Source organism: Scomber scombrus, chromosome 5 (assembly GCF_963691925.1).
Source record: "Scomber scombrus chromosome 5, fScoSco1.1, whole genome shotgun sequence".
Lineage (NCBI taxonomy): Eukaryota > Metazoa > Chordata > Actinopteri > Scombriformes > Scombridae > Scomber > Scomber scombrus.
Window position 1 is genome coordinate 28,171,706 of NC_084974.1, and position 19,695 is coordinate 28,191,400.

Genomic DNA, 19,695 nt, shown 5'->3' on the forward strand with positions numbered 1-19,695 from the left:
GAGTAAGTGAGAGGTTTGAGTAGATTCTCTTCTTTGCTTATTCATGATATGAGTGCCCTGATGACAGCTGATGCCAACTAAAATGCACCATTGTGGATGAAAGTCTGTAATGTTGAGATGGTTATGAAAAAAAGAAGAGACAAAAAAATCCCTTTTATCATGATGCAAAATCATGCCATCATGTCTGCCACAGTTTCTAGATGTCCCTACAGTTCAAAACAAACACAAAAATATTCTTTGTAATAATCATTATTTTTTAGTCTTCACAAATAGGTATGGACTTTTTTATATTGTGTTTACTGCAGCTGGTTTAAATCACATTTTCACTGCAAAGAAAACAAAACAGTTTTGCTTTCAAGAGCCACATTTTCAGTCATCTCTGCGCCATTATTTGGTGAGCACTTGGGTTTAAATGACAAGCCTGAACATGGTTGTAAAGACAGTACGTTCTGACATTTGTTAGTAGTATAAATCCAATCCAGACAATCATTATTTAAGATTAATATTTTACACAAAGTTACATGTACATGTGTGTGTGTTTGTGTGTGCATGTATACAGTAAAACCACGAGTTGTTGTGCTTGCAGTATGCAGTCCTTTCACTCAAGGCTTACTGTTGCTGCCAGTGACTCAATACAGAGTGCCCACATATACCATGAATCACTGTCATCAGAGGCCCTTAACCACTCCTCCATCTATTCAATCAATTCATTTTTGCTGCGGCACTTGATAATACATTTGCCTCTCCAGTCAGAGCAATTTCTTCCCACTCCTTTACCCCTGACTAAGCTTTCTAGCACCTATTGAGAAGTTCCTTTCGGCTGTACAACAGCCTTAACAGATCTTACGCGCGTCAGAGAAGTAATTGAGTTTATTTTCTTACTGACAGAAAGGTGATTAACTGAGGTTTTTCCTGTTGAGATTAAACGTCACGTAGCTAATGCTGTGTTACTGCTTGAGAGATGCAACATGAATGCAGACTGTATGGGAAGTGGACCCATGATGCTTTGTTCTCTCGCATGAGTAGGATGCAGAGGAGGCGAGGAAGCCCTAAGTAAGAGTAATCCACGGCCCCTTTGGAATAGCTAGAAGGTAAATCGATCACGTCTGCGATGGAGGAAGGCAATTCAGAGGAGACAGATTACAGATCACACTGCTTGATTTATGAAACCTGTAAAACAGACGTTCCATTAAAAGAGGAATATGTTTAAGAAAAGGCAACCTGGAACTGAGGATTGAGTTTGACTCTTTTAGGGCTTTTGAAATTTAGTGCCAATTCTCAGAGGCTCTGAAAGGCTAAAACACAGCATGGACCTACAGTGTTCAGCTTATAAAAACTGTGTTATAAATGTTTCCGTGATAGATTGATCTCTACCTAAAACATATTTAAGGTTTATCCCTGTGGATATGCATCTGCATAATGGTGCTTATTTGCAGAATAAAATGCATTAAACGTTGGCCTACTGGGGTGGAGATGGAGACATTTAGCGTGATCAGCAGGATTGATTTGCTGATGAACATATGTGATTTACACAGTGAGTCACCAGGGGCCCTGTGATTAGTCAGCAGTGAGGGCCTGCTGAATGCAGACACATGGCCCACTCAGGTGGATAAAGTATATGCTGTTAGTTGATATGAAAGCCATGTGGTGCTTTTTAGAGTGAGGAAGTGGGTAATTTCAGCCTAAATAATAAGTGGACTTGGGACAAATCACAAATGGATTGGTATCAATTTCATCTCCAACTGTGGACAGATAGACAGCCCCAGCTCTAAAGGGTCTATATTTAGTTTCATACCATTCAATCACATTTGTGCATGGCATATCTTCTTGTTTAAATCCACAGTCAGGCAGATGTCTACCCAGCATGAAAACAAGACCTTTCACAGAAAGCGGTGAGTGGAAGGGTGTAAGTGAAGCGGTAAGTAGAGGGGTGTGCCAGTGACAGACAGATTGTCTCCAGACAGGAATACTTAATGAATCACCTTCAGCGCATGGCATCAACAGCTGGCCCAAAATACAGGACAAGATATAATAATAACAACGACAAAAGGTTCCAATAAATGAAACCCCTTTAAAAAATAGCTTTATACTTTTGTTTTTAAGTTCTATTGGAATTGGATAATTGAGTATAAACTACAAGGCACCCTTTTAAAATGGTTCCAATCAATCCATCTATCAAAAAAGGCTGCAGATAAAGAACCATATGTCCTGTTTTGAGGTTTATTTCTAAAGCAATTGTTTCCAAATTGGATGCAGTACAGAATGATCTTATTTTTGCAATATACTGCATTATACTTTTATTTCACTAATATTATGAGTCTCATATCATATCATATTTTTTTGCATTGTATGTGTTTTTTTGTATTTTTTTCAAATGTTGTGTGTTGTGTTGCTTGTTGACCGTGCTGCTCTGTGTGCCTCTGCAAATAGCCCCTCAGGGAAAAATACAGTGTTTTGAATTAAATTAAAAATGGCTAGGAGCAAGAGGCTGTAAGATTTATGCCTTTACTTTAATTAGCTCCCTCCTCAATAATGTTTAATCACGTAATATGGAAAGTATCACTCACGAAACTTACATTTTATGGCAAATGAAGATTTTTTTTTTCTCTCTTTTTTGTTTATTAAAAAAAAAAAGCATGTTAAATCTTAGTTCAGTGGTTAATTGATCAGCTCTGTCTGCACAGGTGTCAGTTATATCCCAACATTTTCTAGCATTCATGTAGCATCAAGCCATTCAAGTTTATATTCGTCATTTACTTCAGTCTCATTTTTTAGTGGCTGCAAATAATTAACATTAGTTCTGTAATGTACTACAAACATGCACTTACTGAATTGACTTTTCTGCCATATAGGACAGAGTTAATTATTTTTTGGCATTTTTGCCTTTTTATTGGAATTGAATGATAGAAATGGCATGCAGGAAATGTAGGATGTTAAATTCAAACCATACAGATGTTGCGGTTTACTCATCTCAAGCAGTTCTGTTGTGACTCCCCTACAATGTTATGGAGTTTAACCTTCGTCTCGTCCTCCCGGGTCAAATTGACCCCGTCTGTTTTGACTGTTCCTTCCTTCCTTCCTTCCTTCCTTCCTTCCTTCCTTCCTTCCTTCCTTCCTTCCTTCCTTCCTTCTTCCCTCCCTCCTTCTCTCTTTCTTTCTTTCCTCTCTCTTTCCTCCCTTCCTTCTGTCCTTCCTTCCTTCCTTCCTCCCTCTCTTCTTTTTTCTTTCTTTCCTCCCTCCCTCGTCTCTTTCTTTCTTCCCTCCTCCCTTCCTTCCTTCCTTCCTCTCTCCTTTCCTTCCTTCATCCCTCCCTCCTTTCTTTCCTTCTTCCTCCCTTCCTCCCTCTTTTCCTCCCTTCTTCCTTTCTTCCATCCTTCCTTCCTCCCTCCCGTCCGTCCTTCTTCCTCCCTTCCTTCCTTGACTCGAGGACAACAGGAGGGTTAAACATCATGTTTTTCATATGCATTAAAATCTATACACAATTGAGTGACCAGCATCTAATGTGTTGCTTGGTAACAGTTTCTCTAAATCTAAACTGCCTTTTATTGCTTTTTTTGTCGTTGTTGCATCAGCGAGACACGTTGCAATATTCTCGATGAATAGTGCGAACAGGAAGACCTTTAAGAAATGACAGCATACTCAATAACACCAGACAGCATTTTTTAGGAACATGGGAACATTTGGATTAATTAGATTTAAAAGATATATTAAGTGTCGCATTGCCCTTTGCTGTTCTGTCTATTGCCAAAAATCTGTGCTTGCCGACATTGGAGGTCACACTGTCAAATGTGCGCCATTATTTAAATAAATATAAATTGTTATTAGTTTAATGAACTGCAATAGTCAAAAAAATCATACAAACTACTTGCTATCAATTTCATACTATAGAAGAAATTTGACATGGATGCTTTAATCAGGAATCACTTTTTTAATTGTCTCACAATAGAAATAATGAATCAAAGTGTGCTTAAGCTACTAGCATTCTTTTTCTCAATCTTTAAGGGCTAGAATTCATGATTCATTTAAAAGCTAAAGAGATAGTTATGTGAGGGTAACACAGTAATACCTGCCAGGAGTATTTATTGCAGAGAGGTGACTTAAAGCAGTCCTGGCCTACCCTGAATCCTGGTCGACAGGCGCAGTAAATATAAGCAAATTGACCTTAATGGACCTGAGGGAGCAGAGATCACAGCAGAGATTTAGGAGGCCCAAATGTCAGCTGTGTGTGTGTGTGTGTGTGTGTGTGTGTGTGTGTGTGTGTGTGTGTGTCAGTGTGGGGTATATTACAGTGATTTATCCCACCAACCCCTGCATTCATCAGGTTGACCCAATCTCCTGTTTGAATGAAACAAGCTTACACCCTTCCACACCTACAAGAATAAAAACGTGAACTACAAAACGCAGTCACAGATGATTTTTTTTACTGAATGGAGGCAACCCATGAAACAACAGATATAAAATAGCTAAACGTGCATATTTATATTATTCTATTATAAGTTCTATTAAACGTGTGTCAATCTTTAAATGCTCAACCAACTAAAGCAAAAAAGGCTGTTTTGAACGGAGTCAGAGCGGATGCATTTTCTCAGCAAAGGTAAAACAGAAAAGGGTATGGCTGCAGAACAATATCAGGGTCATATGAGTCATGTGATTTGGTCAGTGGAAGCTACATCAGTGCTACATTATCACTTAATTCAGAAGGTAATCATAGGCTGATTATCAGGCATCCAGGAGAGTGGATTATATAGTATATAATGAAGCATATGCTGTATGTAGAAGCACATATAGTATAGTATGAATATATATATATACACACACATATACACATTCAGGTACCCATTCAGGTAGTATTAGTTAGATTTTTGAATGCTTGTCTATATTTAAATCCTGTATCTTTTATTCTACACTTCTACAAATTGTACTTTTTTTCAAATATGAACATAGGTGGCGAGATGAGTGGCATACAGTCTGTTTCATATTCATGTCATGCCCCTTCTTCTGTCTGCATGTCTGCCAAACTGCTGTTTGCCTTAACTTAACACTGCAGGGAAAGAATGCATTGCGGCTAAAGAAAGATAACAGAAATCAGACCTGACCTTGTGTTTGTGCATGGTGAACAGGCAGACACCATCCTGGCCTCTCTCCTGGCTCTCATGGCCTCTCTTCACTCACTGTCCCGCTGTTTCCTTGTCAGATTGTCACTTGTCCGGCATGCTGTCATCATCACCCAGCCTCATAAAATCCCTCCGCCGTCCTCTCTTACACAGCACACCCGAAACCAGTTGGAGGTAAAATAATGTCACGGGTCCAGACGATGAAAGTTACAAACAGAGGTGATACAGACGACACTTGTTAATCTGAAATGCCTGTTCGGAAGCCACAGGATGTCCAGACAGACAAGATGTCACTATCTTGAAACGAATATATCTAAACCGTTATTCTGGTCCTTGCCTCTACTGTATTTTCTCACAGCCCTTTTCAGACTACCACCTTAACATCCTGTATTTCAAAAACACTGAATTTAAGATAAATGTCCAGGTGGTTCACAGCCTTGCTTCCTACCGCATCATCTCACATCTGCTTCGCTGAGCCATGGATGAGCAGTTGTACGAGGGAGGACGGGTCAAGGATGCGAGTGCTCTGATTGGCTGGCTGGCTATGGTGTGTGTGTGGGAAGGTCCCTTTGGTAGGCTCCCTGAGAACGGCTATGCTCGATAAGGGTGGTCCTTCAATCTCCTTTCCTCCACTCCCTGATTTATCAGCCTCCCTCCCCTGGTTGCTCTCCTTCACTTTATCTGTCTCTCTTTTCTCCTCTCTTCTCGTCTGAACTGAAAGCTGCAGGCACGCGCTCACGGTCCTTGACCAAAGCATCACGGCATCTCTGCGAGGAGCAACAGCAGTGATACAGTGACTGCACGCAGTCACATGAATACGGAGAACAGATTGAAACTACGTCAGGAATTCATAGCATCTTGCACACATACAGTAACTACCCTGGCTGAGTGCCTGACCCACATTTACGAGACAACATCATCATCATCATCATAACCATTGGATGTAATGATATGATCTTGTGTGTAGCTGGAGCTGGACCTGGACCTGGTGTGCAACTACAGGAATCATTAAAGAGAATTAACAATAAATGATATGAACTGGGAAAAAAAACAACTGCATTTAAAGCCCAACTATATGTGGGATGTGAAATGCTGTCTGCATTTAAGACTGGCATGCATATCTTATAAAGGGATGGTTTGGCATTTTAGGAAATACAGGATGTGATGCATGTTTTCTTGGTACAATCGTAACAAAACCTGCCTACACGCCTCTCTATAACTCAACAATTAACATACTACATCTTTTTTTATTTTAATCATACAAATATGTAAAGTTATCAAAAGGAATGAGGTTGCCTAATGTTGATCTTCTCACTACTACATCACCTATGCTAGAGTAACAATTATAAAGAAGATTCCAACTGGGCTTTGGATGAGTACAAGGTATGAATACTTTTTGTAACTACTTTTTACTATCTCAGCATTTGTGGTCTGGCCCCTTGGGTGATATTGGGTGAATGATGCTTAACTGTACCTGTGAACAACACAGAGGGAAAGGATGTATCTAAAAGTGCCTTTCCTTGTTTGAAAGTCATCAGGGACGAGAAACTGGTAACATGTTTATTTTCTGAGTATCAGTTACTCGATACAGTATGTAGGATCTGTGCTTTTTGAGGCTCCAGGATGAGGTAAACAGTAAGATCGGATTATGCTGACCTCCGTCAATGGAAGCTGATGTCTCAAACCACAGACAATGGTCGATAATCCAGCAATTGAGATGGAGGAAGAGCAATGAGGACATTAGAATGATGACAGGAAGTACAAGAAAAGGCTGTTTGGGAAAATCTCAGCAGCAAGACTATCGTACGTGACATCATAAAGACAAGATCAATTTTTGGCACGGACTCAAAACCATTTATTTTCTCCCTGCTTTATAGATAAACCGACAACAACTGAGTCGAAGTCTTATTTCAAAAATGCAAACTAGGAGTTTCCCGGTACTTGCATCCTGCCCACTTTGGCCAACCAGAGGGCTTTTTACATGAATTATTTACAGTTGCCTTTTTAACAAACTAACTATTGATCGTGTACAGTTGCGTGATTCATGACTCAAGACAAAACCTGCAGTGGGGTTACAGAGGATACAGTAAGAAAAATAAAACATCATCTGGTTGTAGATCCACAAAATGTATCGTACTATCAACACTGCAGAATGACAATTGATAGCATATGGGATTTGGTTTCTGTGACACGTACAGTAGATCTTTGTAGGCTGCACTACTGTCACAGTTTATTTTGTTCTATTACAGCACAATTATGGATAAGTACAAATATATGCCTGGCCATTGTATATATTAATACAAAAATCGAAAAAGGTTTTTTGTGTCTTCTGGGTTGTAACTATATGAGTCTAACTCAAATTCATCAGATTGGTTAGCTAACAGTACAGTTAACATTTTATGAGTGCTTTGTTAACCCTTTACAACCCAACCACTACCTTTTCCCAATTTGATTACACTCTCTGGAGGTGTTTACTACATGGTAAAATGTGTAATTCAAGCATTATTTCAAAATAATGCAGATGATGTGCTGTGCAGTATGTGCTCTTTCCTGGTATGAGAAAGACTGTGGGAATAGGGTTTTAATTAGGTAAAACCAGTGAGGTGCATTTATTAGATAAATGCTAAATTAAACAAAAAGCAACATCTCAATCTGTACAGAGCAACAGAGCCACCTATCCATCAGAGGAATACAATATGTTTCTGGCTTTGTATATTTGTGGATACTGTTTTCCATTCTACTGCAACAAGAGACTGAGCCTGTCCATAATAGACACAACTAATGTTTTGAAAGACCAAACCAAAATAATACATTGACTGCTATAAAGTAATCACAAAGAAAAACATACAAACTGCACAAATAGACTTAACAGTTAAATTGCTACAAGTTGATGTCAGCTACAGATTATTTGTAGACAGGGAACACAGCCTGGGTTCAGTAAACCATTTCATGTTTGTGTGTTGGAGTACAGAGACTCCTAGTGGTTCAAACCTGGCTGGGGCCCACTACTCACCCAACTCGCATGACTGACCACTCAAAGCATACCAAACCAGACACACACATACCAGAACACGCACACACACACACACACAAAATCACCAAACTAACAGTGTCCACTCAGCTCAGAAAATGTGCCAGACAAACACCACTTCTCCTGACTAATCACTGCACGCACATCACACATCACACATCACACATCACACATCACACATCACACATCACACACACACCCGCCAAAAAGCAAAGAGCTCTCCTGGTTGTCGCCTCCATAGCAACCAGTGACTGTCGCTTCTCACAGCTACACTTCATCTTAAATAATCAAATAATGCACAATATGCAATCAGTGCTGAGGCAACTTTATGAAAGCCATTCTTCAGATGATTTATGATACATTATTCCAGTATAGAAAGCCGTAAGAGACTTTGAGACACATATAAGCATAAGATAGATGTCCTAAATATTTGGCATAGCATGACTTTTGCAATATTAAAATCAATCCACATTCATGTCCAAACGTGGAAGACCATGCAGTTGCCATTTAAAACATCAAGCTGTGCCCCTCAGACCACAAACATTACCAATCACCCACCTTTTCAGCTTGTGTCTTGAACCCCTTCCCTTCAGGACTGGCACAGTGCCTCTTGTGACAGCAAAGCCCTTCACACCCCTTAAGAATCAAGTGTCTTTGCCTGCAGTGTGTGTCCACAGTGCTGACCTGCCACCAGCCGGCCTGGCTAAAAGACTAAAAAGCTCCACAATAGTGTCCGACTCACAAAGCCCTGTTTGTGTTTGATGTTGTTTGTCCAATAAAAGCAAACAATGGCATTCCATGGCTTGCAACTGTATTCACTAGCCGGCCTCTCCAAATGTAAAGCGCATTCAGACACCTTGGTCGGTGGACAAAGCCGCGAATCTGTGTCACATGCAGGGGTGGGCGGGGACGGGGCAAATGGGGTGACAGCAGGGCCTGCCCCATAAACCACCAGCCCACTTGTGTAGGTAAAAGAAGAGCGAGCTGAGCAGTCAGACAGCAGACTTACCCGATTTTGTCCGCTGCACTGTCAGACCTGCAGAACAAAAGAGGAAATGTAGTAATGGGGCACTGGATCCACTTCAGCTCAGTTGAAATTCTTGTTAACTGTCCTGCAACTTCAAATACCACTAACAATAATAATGAGTAACTAAACTGAAAAAATATTGGCAAAAAATGAATAATTTTATAACATACAATATGAGCTGTCAACAGATTCAGTTTAAGACAACTATGACTCCTCCTTTGAAGTATCCATTACTGGTATATAACTACTTAATGCTTGATAACATAACATTCATAATCCAGTCATGAATGCTTCCTTGGAGGAGTTATAACTGATGACAAATGCATTAATAAAAAGACTTGAAATGCTTATACAGTAACAACGCTGTTCTGTTTTATACAGTGCTAATGTACTGCTTATATTTGCAGTGTTAACATTGCATGCCTTTAATAAGCAGATTACATTAGTGAGAAATATTGCCATTTCACTGTTATATAAAGCTATACCACGCACTATAAATGGAACCTGAGGTGGCATGTCTCGCAGTTTATAATCCTGATTCACGCCTCACAATCATGTGCTGCGTCATCTTCACTGATGAGTCATGTTACATGTCTTAGCAAAGTCACATTGTGATATTACATAACTGGATCTGCAGTTGTAGCGGAGGCAGTCGAACTTAGCAGGAGCCTCAGATTCAAATACCGGAAAATGACAGCAAATTAGCAAACTTGTCTTTGTGGTCGTTTCATCGGTTTCTCTACCAAACCATTGTGGATACCATGATAGACCGGCAGCAGCAGCAGCAATAATCACAGCTAGTGGTACATAACAGCCGGCAGCCTGCTTTCACTTCACCAGAAAATGCAGCCGCACGCAGCACACTGAGCCAACTGCAGCAGACACACAGTCAGACAGACGCAGTGAGAATGATGAAAGCAAAACAAGACCAGACGGAGATGGAGACGGCGAGACAGGTAGAGTTTTGGACAGCCAGAGGTGCAGCCCCCCCCGCCCCCACCTCCCCCCAAACAGAAATGCAGCTGTTTTACCTGCAGAGGAGACATGACATTCCGTGCCCTCTAAAGCCGGCTACAGAACGCTGCTCTCCCTGCAGCTGCTGCAGACACCCCTCACTAGCTCTCACCGGCACAGCAAAAAGAAGAGCGGCAGGAAATCCCATAGGTTTGACAGGTACTGTTCCTAATTCGCACGAGTGGAGACGCAGCGCGACAAGAGAGAGCGGGAGGGGAGAGCCAGAGAGAGAACCATGGAGACGAGTGCAGGACAGAGAGTAAGAGTGTTGGTGTAGAGTACAGAAATACAGCTGAAGGCAAAGACAGCTAAGTGGGAGGTTGTTGCAAAGCTTAAAGAGGATTCCTACACATTTTCCATTTCAGAGATGTCTATTTAACTACTTTCTTTCTTTTGATAAATTAGGTATTACTATTAACATCTTCTTACGAATAATCCCATTTTATATTCTAGTTTTTGATACATTTTTTAACTGGTGATAAAGCATCAGAATGTGAGATTAACCTGAAATTTGTTGTGCTGTTTTTAATTTAAATTCTGATAACTATTGATCCAACAATGGGATGAATACCATGTAACAACAAAAGTCCCCGGTTTGATATCAGCCTGTTATGTTCTCTCTCTCACAATGTTTCATGTTTGGTTCTGCATATGTAGAATAAAGGCTAAAATGTCCATACACGTGTTAGAAAATTTGAGCAGTGTTTAAAGTATCAGATTCAGTGATGGAGGCAAAATCTGTGTCATACTGGCTGTGTAAAAGCATCACAAGCACTATCTTTTTATCAAATCAAACACAAATACAACTTCTTGCTTACTGCTTTTGCCCTTGAATCAGTGAATTTTACTTTTTACTGCTGGTATGTTCTTCAAATTGCCATGGCAACAAGACAATATGAAAAGTTCACTAATGCAAGTTGTTTAACTTTCCCAATACAACCTCTATCTGTCACCTGAGTTGGTTCAGTAAGTTTGTCTCTGACTGTACCTCTTTACTTCAGGGATTAAGTATGAAACCATATATGACATTCCAGGCTAGCAGGTGCACACACGCACGCACGCACGCACGCACGCACGCACGCACGCACGCACGCACGCACGCACGCACGCACACACACACCTGATAAAATGTCCAGGCCTGCCACTGGTGCTCATAACAACTGCAGCATATTCCGAGGTGATAAAGAGCTAATGATGCAGCCTGCCTCTCAACTCAAACTGAGCTTTGAGAAGAGACACCAAACACTGCAGGAGTAGTTACACATCGATACTGTTACTTGACTTTAAAACTGTAAAATACTTCAAAGGAAGGAAAAACATCATAGTGGCAGTTACAACTTTGTAGATGTTTTACAAGCAAAGAACGAGTTTCTTCCGATGCTAATCTTGGTAGTTGGTGGAAGGTTTTGAATTTGTATTATTATCTTTTTTTTTTTTTGTAAGGAAAGAAGTGACAACATCAAAAGTCAGAGGTAAACAGATGATGTAACACAGCAATACTTTTGTCTGACCATGAACACCAGTATGAAGAGAAAGTGCCCTCTGGTGGAGAATGCGTGTAAGAAATGGTCAGATGTGGCCAGAATTTATGGAATACATTAACATTTGGACTTTTCTGTTGATTATTCTTTCCTCTATCATGTGTCTACACGTGACATTGTGGGATAGATAGACACGTAACACATGCCCTATGTACCCTGACTTCATGATGAGTTCACTGGACTCTAATTATATTTAAAAAAAAGCACAAATCATCAATTTGAACATGTATTTGTCGCATTCATCTCCCACAATTCCTGGATTTAACCCTCTGATTTACACATTTTCCATTTTCCATTAAAACACAAATCCCATTTGGAGTGGTTTGTGAGCAAACACTTGGGAAGTTCAGACAAAAAAGCAACACACATACACACAAATCAAAATCAAATTAATACAAACTGCTCACCTCTCCTCTCGGATTAACGGAGTCAAGAAGCGATTGCTGTCATCTTCATGGCTGCTGTGCTGGCTGCTTTGCTGGCTGCTCTGCTGGCTGCTGCGTAGCACACAAGAGAGAAGTAAGTTTCAGTCAAATGTGTTTTCTATTAAACTAAAAAGTAAATCTGATGATGTTTACACATTTCCTGTTAATGTTATGTACAGTATAAACCCTGTTGGGAGTTTCCTAATTGATCAGTGCCTACTTGCAAACAACAAACACTACAGTGAGTGCTTAAATATAGCACAGCATACAGTAAATATACCATTTTTTTATATTTCATTTATTTTTAACTGCTTTGCACTATGTCACTTTGTGCCCTGTGAGATAAAGATGTCACAGTTTTTGTCATACTGCCACGAATCTGTTGCTGTTACACCCAACATCAACTGTGCAAATAAAGTGTCAAATATATATAGCAACTGTCAACATCTTTTGTATGTAGTTGTGTAAGTCCTAGACATGCACATATCCAGTAATAACACTAGAGGGTGCTATATGATACAGGCTATGCCAAAGATGGAGCTTCTGATAATACAGTAAGAGGGTTGCAGCTTTATAAATGAATGTATGAGTCAAGAATAATAAACAAAAAAAACAAAAATAAGTTCCTTCACACCCAGAAATCATTTTAGGTGATCTCTAACTCCCACTACTATTCAATGAATTACGCAAGTTCAACTTTATTTCCTGTTACTTTCCTATTTCATGTTGTTTGATATAAATAATATCAAAGTGGCTTTCACGAGAGATGACCTCCCTATTTTAAGATTCCGCTGTCATCTCTTTCCACACTTTGACATTTAAGTATAAAGCCAGTCTGTTAGGAAAGGTCTTCATTAATTCACACTCTAACTCTGCAAGGCACTATAATCTCTTTCCAACAGGAAGCCCTGGAGGAACACAGGAATGGACAAAAATGCAGATTTTGGGAGGCTGAGAATGTTTTGGTGCACTGTGCTGTAGATACACTCTGAAAACACTTTTTATATTTAATAGTTATCTCTGTAGTTTGAACAATGTATTCATTACAGTTGTACTGTACTCATTTAATCTGTTGATAAGCCTTAAAATCTTATTTTTTCTTTAAAGTGAAATACTAATAAAGTGCGGATATAGCTAGTAAGTGAACATCTGAAACAAATGACTTCACCATTGAGTTTCTAAAGGAAAACATAACTGTGAATGTGAATAATAAACATATAATTGTGAATGTGTCAAGATCAATACTTGGCAGGGTATCTCCAGGTGAAAGTCAGCTTTAAAAAGAATATTATAATGTAACTGTTTGGGATGCATTCAATTATACAGTAACTGCATTATGGTTGAAATATGAATATAAAATGACTTTAAAGGTTAGACTTGATACGCAGCAAACAGTACCACTTGTACATTTGAGCAGATGGGATTGACACATGTACCATTGCACCACTCTGAACAGAATCTACATTGAACATTATCATTGCCCTTTTAAGTTAATTATGTTTTGAATGATTCATCTTTTGAACCAGCTGCTGTTAGTAGATTTTTGGTTGAATATCACTTCAACTCCGCCGCCTCGCATCTGAACTTATGCCCCCTCTGCAGCAGATGCGGCGTCTGCATACTGTTTCTATCATATGGAAAACATATGCACCATACCGGCAGATGTGTTATATTCAGGTTTACGTAAGTGTTTTACCCCTGTCCTTAAGTGCACGTTCATCTAAAATCACAAGAACACAACGTTTACATGGCAGGGGCCCTCACTAAATCATTTATTACTCATACACAATTGATGGAATATGCACTTTGAACATGATAGCGAGGAGGCGTAACGAAACACAGTGATGCCGATTTTAAGACAACCATCTATAATATTGTCCAGAGCAGATCATGAATAGATGGGATAGGATCTATTTCTTATGTCTGTTAGTATCTCGTTATGATAGCCATATGGTCTTCAAACGTGTCAATAATTGTATTATACAATTAAAGTAAACTGCAAGTATTTACTGCATTTAATTGGCATTGCAATAAATAAAGACAAATCTGTAATGTTTGGTCCCAATCACCTTTACTGGAATAAAGTGTCCTGATGATAACTGTTAATGTGGTGGATGGAGCCTCCTTATCCGCTCTGATCTTTCAAAATACTGTGTCAATGGTGAATATTGCAGAGATGCTTCAAAACAAGTCATACCAATAAACATCTTTGTCCTTCTAACTAACAGACTTATAAAAATGTCTTCAGGTGTAGAACCAATGTCTTGTTTTCCTATGTTGGTTTTGAGAGGTCGTGTGTCTGAAACATTAAAATGCTTGGATGAGGTGGAAGCAGTGAAGCCTGGTGAAAGAGATATTGCACCACTTCCTCAAAATAGCCCTGCTCTTATCAGGCTGCAGAACAGCAGATTCCACCGAGTCTGTAAGCTTCCACTGTTCCCAGACGTACAATCTTACATGCATGTGCACGTGCAAACACACACACACACACACACACACACAATACACCATAGACACACACACACACACACACACACACACACACACACACACACACACACACACACACACACACACACAATACACCATAGACACATAGGACAGAAACAAGACTACAATGACAAGATTAAGATGCCAGAGTGACAAATGTGACTAATTAACCAACCACGGTGATAAGTATGAACACAAGAGCTCTACAAAGAATGACTCGCTGACCAGAGATCATGCTCTACTTTGAGGTCAGAATGGATTAACACCGAAACATTCACATGATTTATCCCTGCCATCACAAAAAGCTTTATGGATTTAAACCAATCTCAGTAGAAAATTGCTTCATCAGCATGAAGAAAAGATTAAGGTGTGTCAGGAACCACACTGCATTAATTCACACAATAATCTTAGAACAGCTGTTTCACATCAATTCAGTGTTAACATTTTTTTTAAATAATGTCTGTGCCTATAAGACCACACAGCAGTACTGATGCACCATTCTACACTTTAAACCTTTCAGCTTTATCTTAATAAAAATATATATTTAAATACTTACAGTGCTTTTATCCGCTTCCATGGGCAGAAGTCCATGTTAGCGTAGTTCACACTGTACTGAGCCCTCATACACACATCACAAGTATAAATGGTCTGCTGTGTTTGTATATTAACTGGGCAATTTCAGCAGGTTTCAACCACAGCCCCTCTGTAAGAACCTATGTGTATGCTGTGCGAAAAAAAAAAAAGAAACCCGGACATTTCTTGTTGCAACGTTGAGTCATAAAGTGATTAACTCGCTCTAGTTTCATTCCTATAACTGTTACCTTTGCAACGTAACTCTGCTTTAGCCAATTCAAGTCAAACAATAGGATGTTAAATGGTTTATCATCGCTCATAAAACATTTTACTGGGAATGTTAACCAAAAGCCACATAATAACTTTTCTCAGTTAGCTAATTCAGAGGGGCAAAGTGCAGGGCAGCCATGAGTGTCACTACAGCTGGAGGTAAAGGTCCAGTCTTGTTTTAGGAGTCGAATGAACAACAAACAAACTAAAATACATTGTGAGAACAAAGTGAAGTTTAAGACTCAGTCATATGATTTTATTTTTTATACTTATTGGTTTTTCTAATTGCATTAATCATCATATCTATCAGGCCTGAACTGATACAAATACAATCATATAAAAAGTGTGTCCTGTAGTTAATATTTAAAAATGTGGTTTAATAGTACACAGTTCAGGCCTTACTGAAGTTCCCATAATATAAATGTACTCAAGTACTGCACTTTACTAGTACTAGAGTATTTCTATTTGAGGCTTTATTTTCCTCCAGTACATTTCAAAGAGAAATATTGCAGTTTGTACTCTGTTGCATCCATTAGACACATGTAGTTACTAAACCTCACAAAGTTAAACCTTAAATTTTAAACACAATCAACCTTAAACTTAAATTCCTCTTTTGCAGAACAAGGCATTACTAAAAGAAATGACTTGCATTAAATGTTTCTTTGATTATGCATATCTACTAAGTACAGTTGTTTGAGCAGCACATTTTTAGGTTATACATTATTCTGTATTTATGAATGCCTTTGATTGAATGTCAGATTGTATTTAAAAAATCATGTACATGCAAATACACTACAAAAAGTGAAAACTGTCCAAAAACTGTCTAAATGGATGTGAGAAAAAAATGCAGACTTGATCGGAAACATCTTTCTTCATCAGTGTTCAGCAGCACACTGTGTTCTCGCATCTTCACATGACAAAACCTATTTGTTCTGCTTCATCAATATTGAGTGAAGCTAAACATTAAAATCTGGATTATTTATGTCACTCAGACAAAGCCTGCAGCCTTTTAAAAAAATATGACATCCAGCTAATAACAAGGAGCAGACTGAGGAGGAACCATGTCATCTTAACACCACAGCACAGTATTATACTGAAGAACATTTCAGAGTCCACACTTTACGGCCTGAGGGGGAGCTGGGCTGCAGGATATATAATGACAGTATTTCACACTCAGGGATGCTGTCAGGGTTATGCGTTCATGCCTCTGGAGAGATGGTGTCTTCAGCTCAGAGAAAGACCCATGGACAGAGTGAGTAATGTACCTGTTCCTGTCTGCCATCTGTTACCGGTGAGAACCGGCCTCTTAGGACACAGCAAAGACAGAGGACAAAACACTGTAAGAAATAACTACTAGAAATCCAACGTTTCATCTGAAATAACTGATCTTGTCATAGATTGAGATTCCAAAAGTCATAAATGTGGGCTACCAATCACATTACTCAGAACTTATTTGAGTATAATGGTACAAATAAAACAAAAGAAAAAGAAACAAAACAACAAATACTTGTTCCCCAAGCTAAATATTTATTTTATTTTTTGCCATGACAGCTATTCTGTGTCTCTAGCCTCAGAGCTTCAAATAACTTCCGTCATGAAACATAGTCAAGTTGTTTTTGAAGATCTGAAGGTCTCATAACCATTTTGTTCTTATGTTGTATTTTACCATGATTATAATTACAGTCCACTAGAAATATTGGACCTTTTTTCTAAATTACTTTTAATTAATATCATCACTATTACTCCTCAATCTGTAAATGCTCATTTGGCCCCTGCTGTTGCAATAAGGTCACTTCCTTTACTTGGATTGTTAAAATAATTCAAAAAAACTGAGATACATCAGTTTAGTATTTCCACTACAGAGATGATGTGATCACCTCCAGTAAAAAAGGCATCCATTTACCTTGTTGACCCTGTGACCTTTGCTTTAGTGCAAACGTCACTTACTGTATCTCAGATTTAAGTATATCTCACAACCAGGCATCCAAGAGTTAGAAACATATTGATTTTTAAACCCAATGACCTTTCCTCTAATACTGCTGTCAGGGCGACCGCCATAGTTTCAAATGACCCTATGGTATCTCCTGAGCCCTTTAATTTAAAAGCACACTGTGTGTATTTTTGCTCTCAAAAGGAAATAACCTGTTAACCTTTTGGACCCCTGGGCAGTGGTCTGCTCTGAAAGGGGAATTCTTGTCAATATGTGTGAAAAATTAGTTAGCAGCTCAAATGTGTCAACAACACTTTACATCAGTGAGATTAGAACCTAAAATGAGCTGTACATGGTTACAATGCCTGAACAAACTGCTCATCATCATGGACAATGGAGGTCATCCACTTCACAACACCATCATCCAGCAGAAGAGCATGATCAGCTGGAGACTACGCTCACTGTCATGCAAACTGACAGACTGAGTAATTCATTTGTCCCCAGGGCTGTACAATTTTATAATCTGGCAATAAAAGGGCCCTCACAGCCACGGCCTGGACTAAAGTCACTAAATTCACTTTAAATTGTATATTGCAATATATTTTATTTTAATTTTATTTTTGCACTTTATCACACAGCCTCAGCATCAGACCTTGCTGTTTTTCTTATTTAGTATTTAGTATATTGTATTTTGTATTTAATTTTGTAGTATATTGTGCTTTGATGTCTTGTGTATTAAGCTGCTGGACCCTAAATTTCCCCAAGGGGATCAATAAAGTTTCTAACTGTCTATCTATCTATCTGGTTAAACACACTTTGTGGTGTAGCCCCTAACCATTAAAAACACAAGATTCAAGCCTACATTTGACTGATTATCTTTTGATACAGAACTAAATCTACATTCCGCTTTCTTAAAACTGGTGTCGTGTCATCTAGAGGTTTTATAGAAACAGGATGTTTCCCTGGTGACCCAAAACATGCTACCACACAATAGACCAGAAGATACTGCAGAGGAGTGCATCAAATCCACATGCATGAATCTACACCAAAAACAAAAACAGGCCTGAATTGTCATAACAGATATTTGCAATAGTTTTACAATGTGAAGAAGTTGTTTTACACCTCATAGCGGCTGGAAAAACCATCACTGTAACAACCTAGTGTATTAAGGTGTGTGTGGCCATCGAGCTGCTTTCTGTTTAACCAGCATCAAACTGTGAAAGGTGAAAAGAAGCCTCGAGCTATACAGAGGTCTAAATGCTCATCTCTTAAAATACCTGAGTTGACATGGCAACAACTTAACTCTGTATGAGTTAGTGATTCAACACATTAGTGCAGTAGCAGGAGCTTTGAAGCAGCATGGAGTAAGGAGGGTGTGGGGAGGAGAGGGGAATGGGGAGAGGTGAGTAGGGAAGGTCCATACCAACCTGCTCTCACTGCCTTGCTCCTTCTTCTCTCGGACCTTCAGCCACTTCCTCAACAGGAAACGCTTGCGTCGTGGAGAGGCGCTGGGCGTGGAGCAGTTAGACCACGAAGAAGGGGCATCCTCATCGCTGGATGGCGTGATCTCAATGGAAGGCAGCTGAAGGTATTCCTTGGAGCCGGATTTGGATCGGGCTGTAAGGTGGCCGCTGGTTAATCGGCCCCTTTCGGCCTCCCTCTCGCTGGGCACGTTCCTCAAGCGACGCATCTTGAAGCGCTTGCGGCGGAGTGTCGGGGTTGAGGAGCTAGATCGCATGGATCCGTCTGACACAATGATGTGTCCTCCATCTGAGTATACCGGAGCATCGCTTGGAACGCTCACCTGGAGCGAGGGGGGTCTAAGAGGGGCACTCATGGTCCTGACCAGCCCTCTTAAATGCAAACACAGCCCCTAATGCACTGCTTTTTGTTAGATCCAAGAACTGCAGATGTTCAATCTATCAACTACTGAAAGGCTGAGAGGTTGAGCTTTAGTGCTGAACAGATGAGGCACAATTTAGATCCTTGACAAGCTCTGGTGGGCCACACACAGCCCCCTCAGTTAGCCTTATTTATCTTAAAGCCCTCTTCATGTGTCAGCCAATGGATTGAAAGAATGGCTGAGACGTCCTGATAGCAGATATCTTGGGTCTGACTAAGGTCTTCTGCTGCTCCTCAGCTGTTGGTTGATATGTATCAGATCAGTTGTTGGCTGACAGACTGAAGAGTAGTCTTGCGGCAGTAAATTCAGTCTCTCAGGCTGGGGAAGAGAGGGCTGGATTAGATAACAAAGGGGACTTCTGTTCTGAGAGCAGCAGA

At 39.7% G+C, this 19,695-nt stretch overlaps 1 protein-coding gene across 1 annotated transcript in view; it reads right to left on the reverse strand.

Moving 5' to 3' along the window:
* Positions 1 to 19,252, reverse strand: part of gramd1bb (GRAM domain containing 1Bb) — a 69,068-nt gene extending 49,816 nt beyond the window's left edge. Inside the window, exons 1-3 of the mRNA XM_062419119.1 lie at positions 18,843 to 19,252; positions 12,135 to 12,224; positions 9,155 to 9,181 (exon numbers count right to left, since the gene is read on the reverse strand). Of these exons, the coding sequence (XP_062275103.1) occupies positions 9,155 to 9,181; positions 12,135 to 12,224; positions 18,843 to 19,252 (527 nt within the window). The remainder of the gene's footprint in view (positions 1 to 9,154; positions 9,182 to 12,134; positions 12,225 to 18,842) is intronic.
* Positions 19,253 to 19,695: the final 443 nt, after the last annotated feature.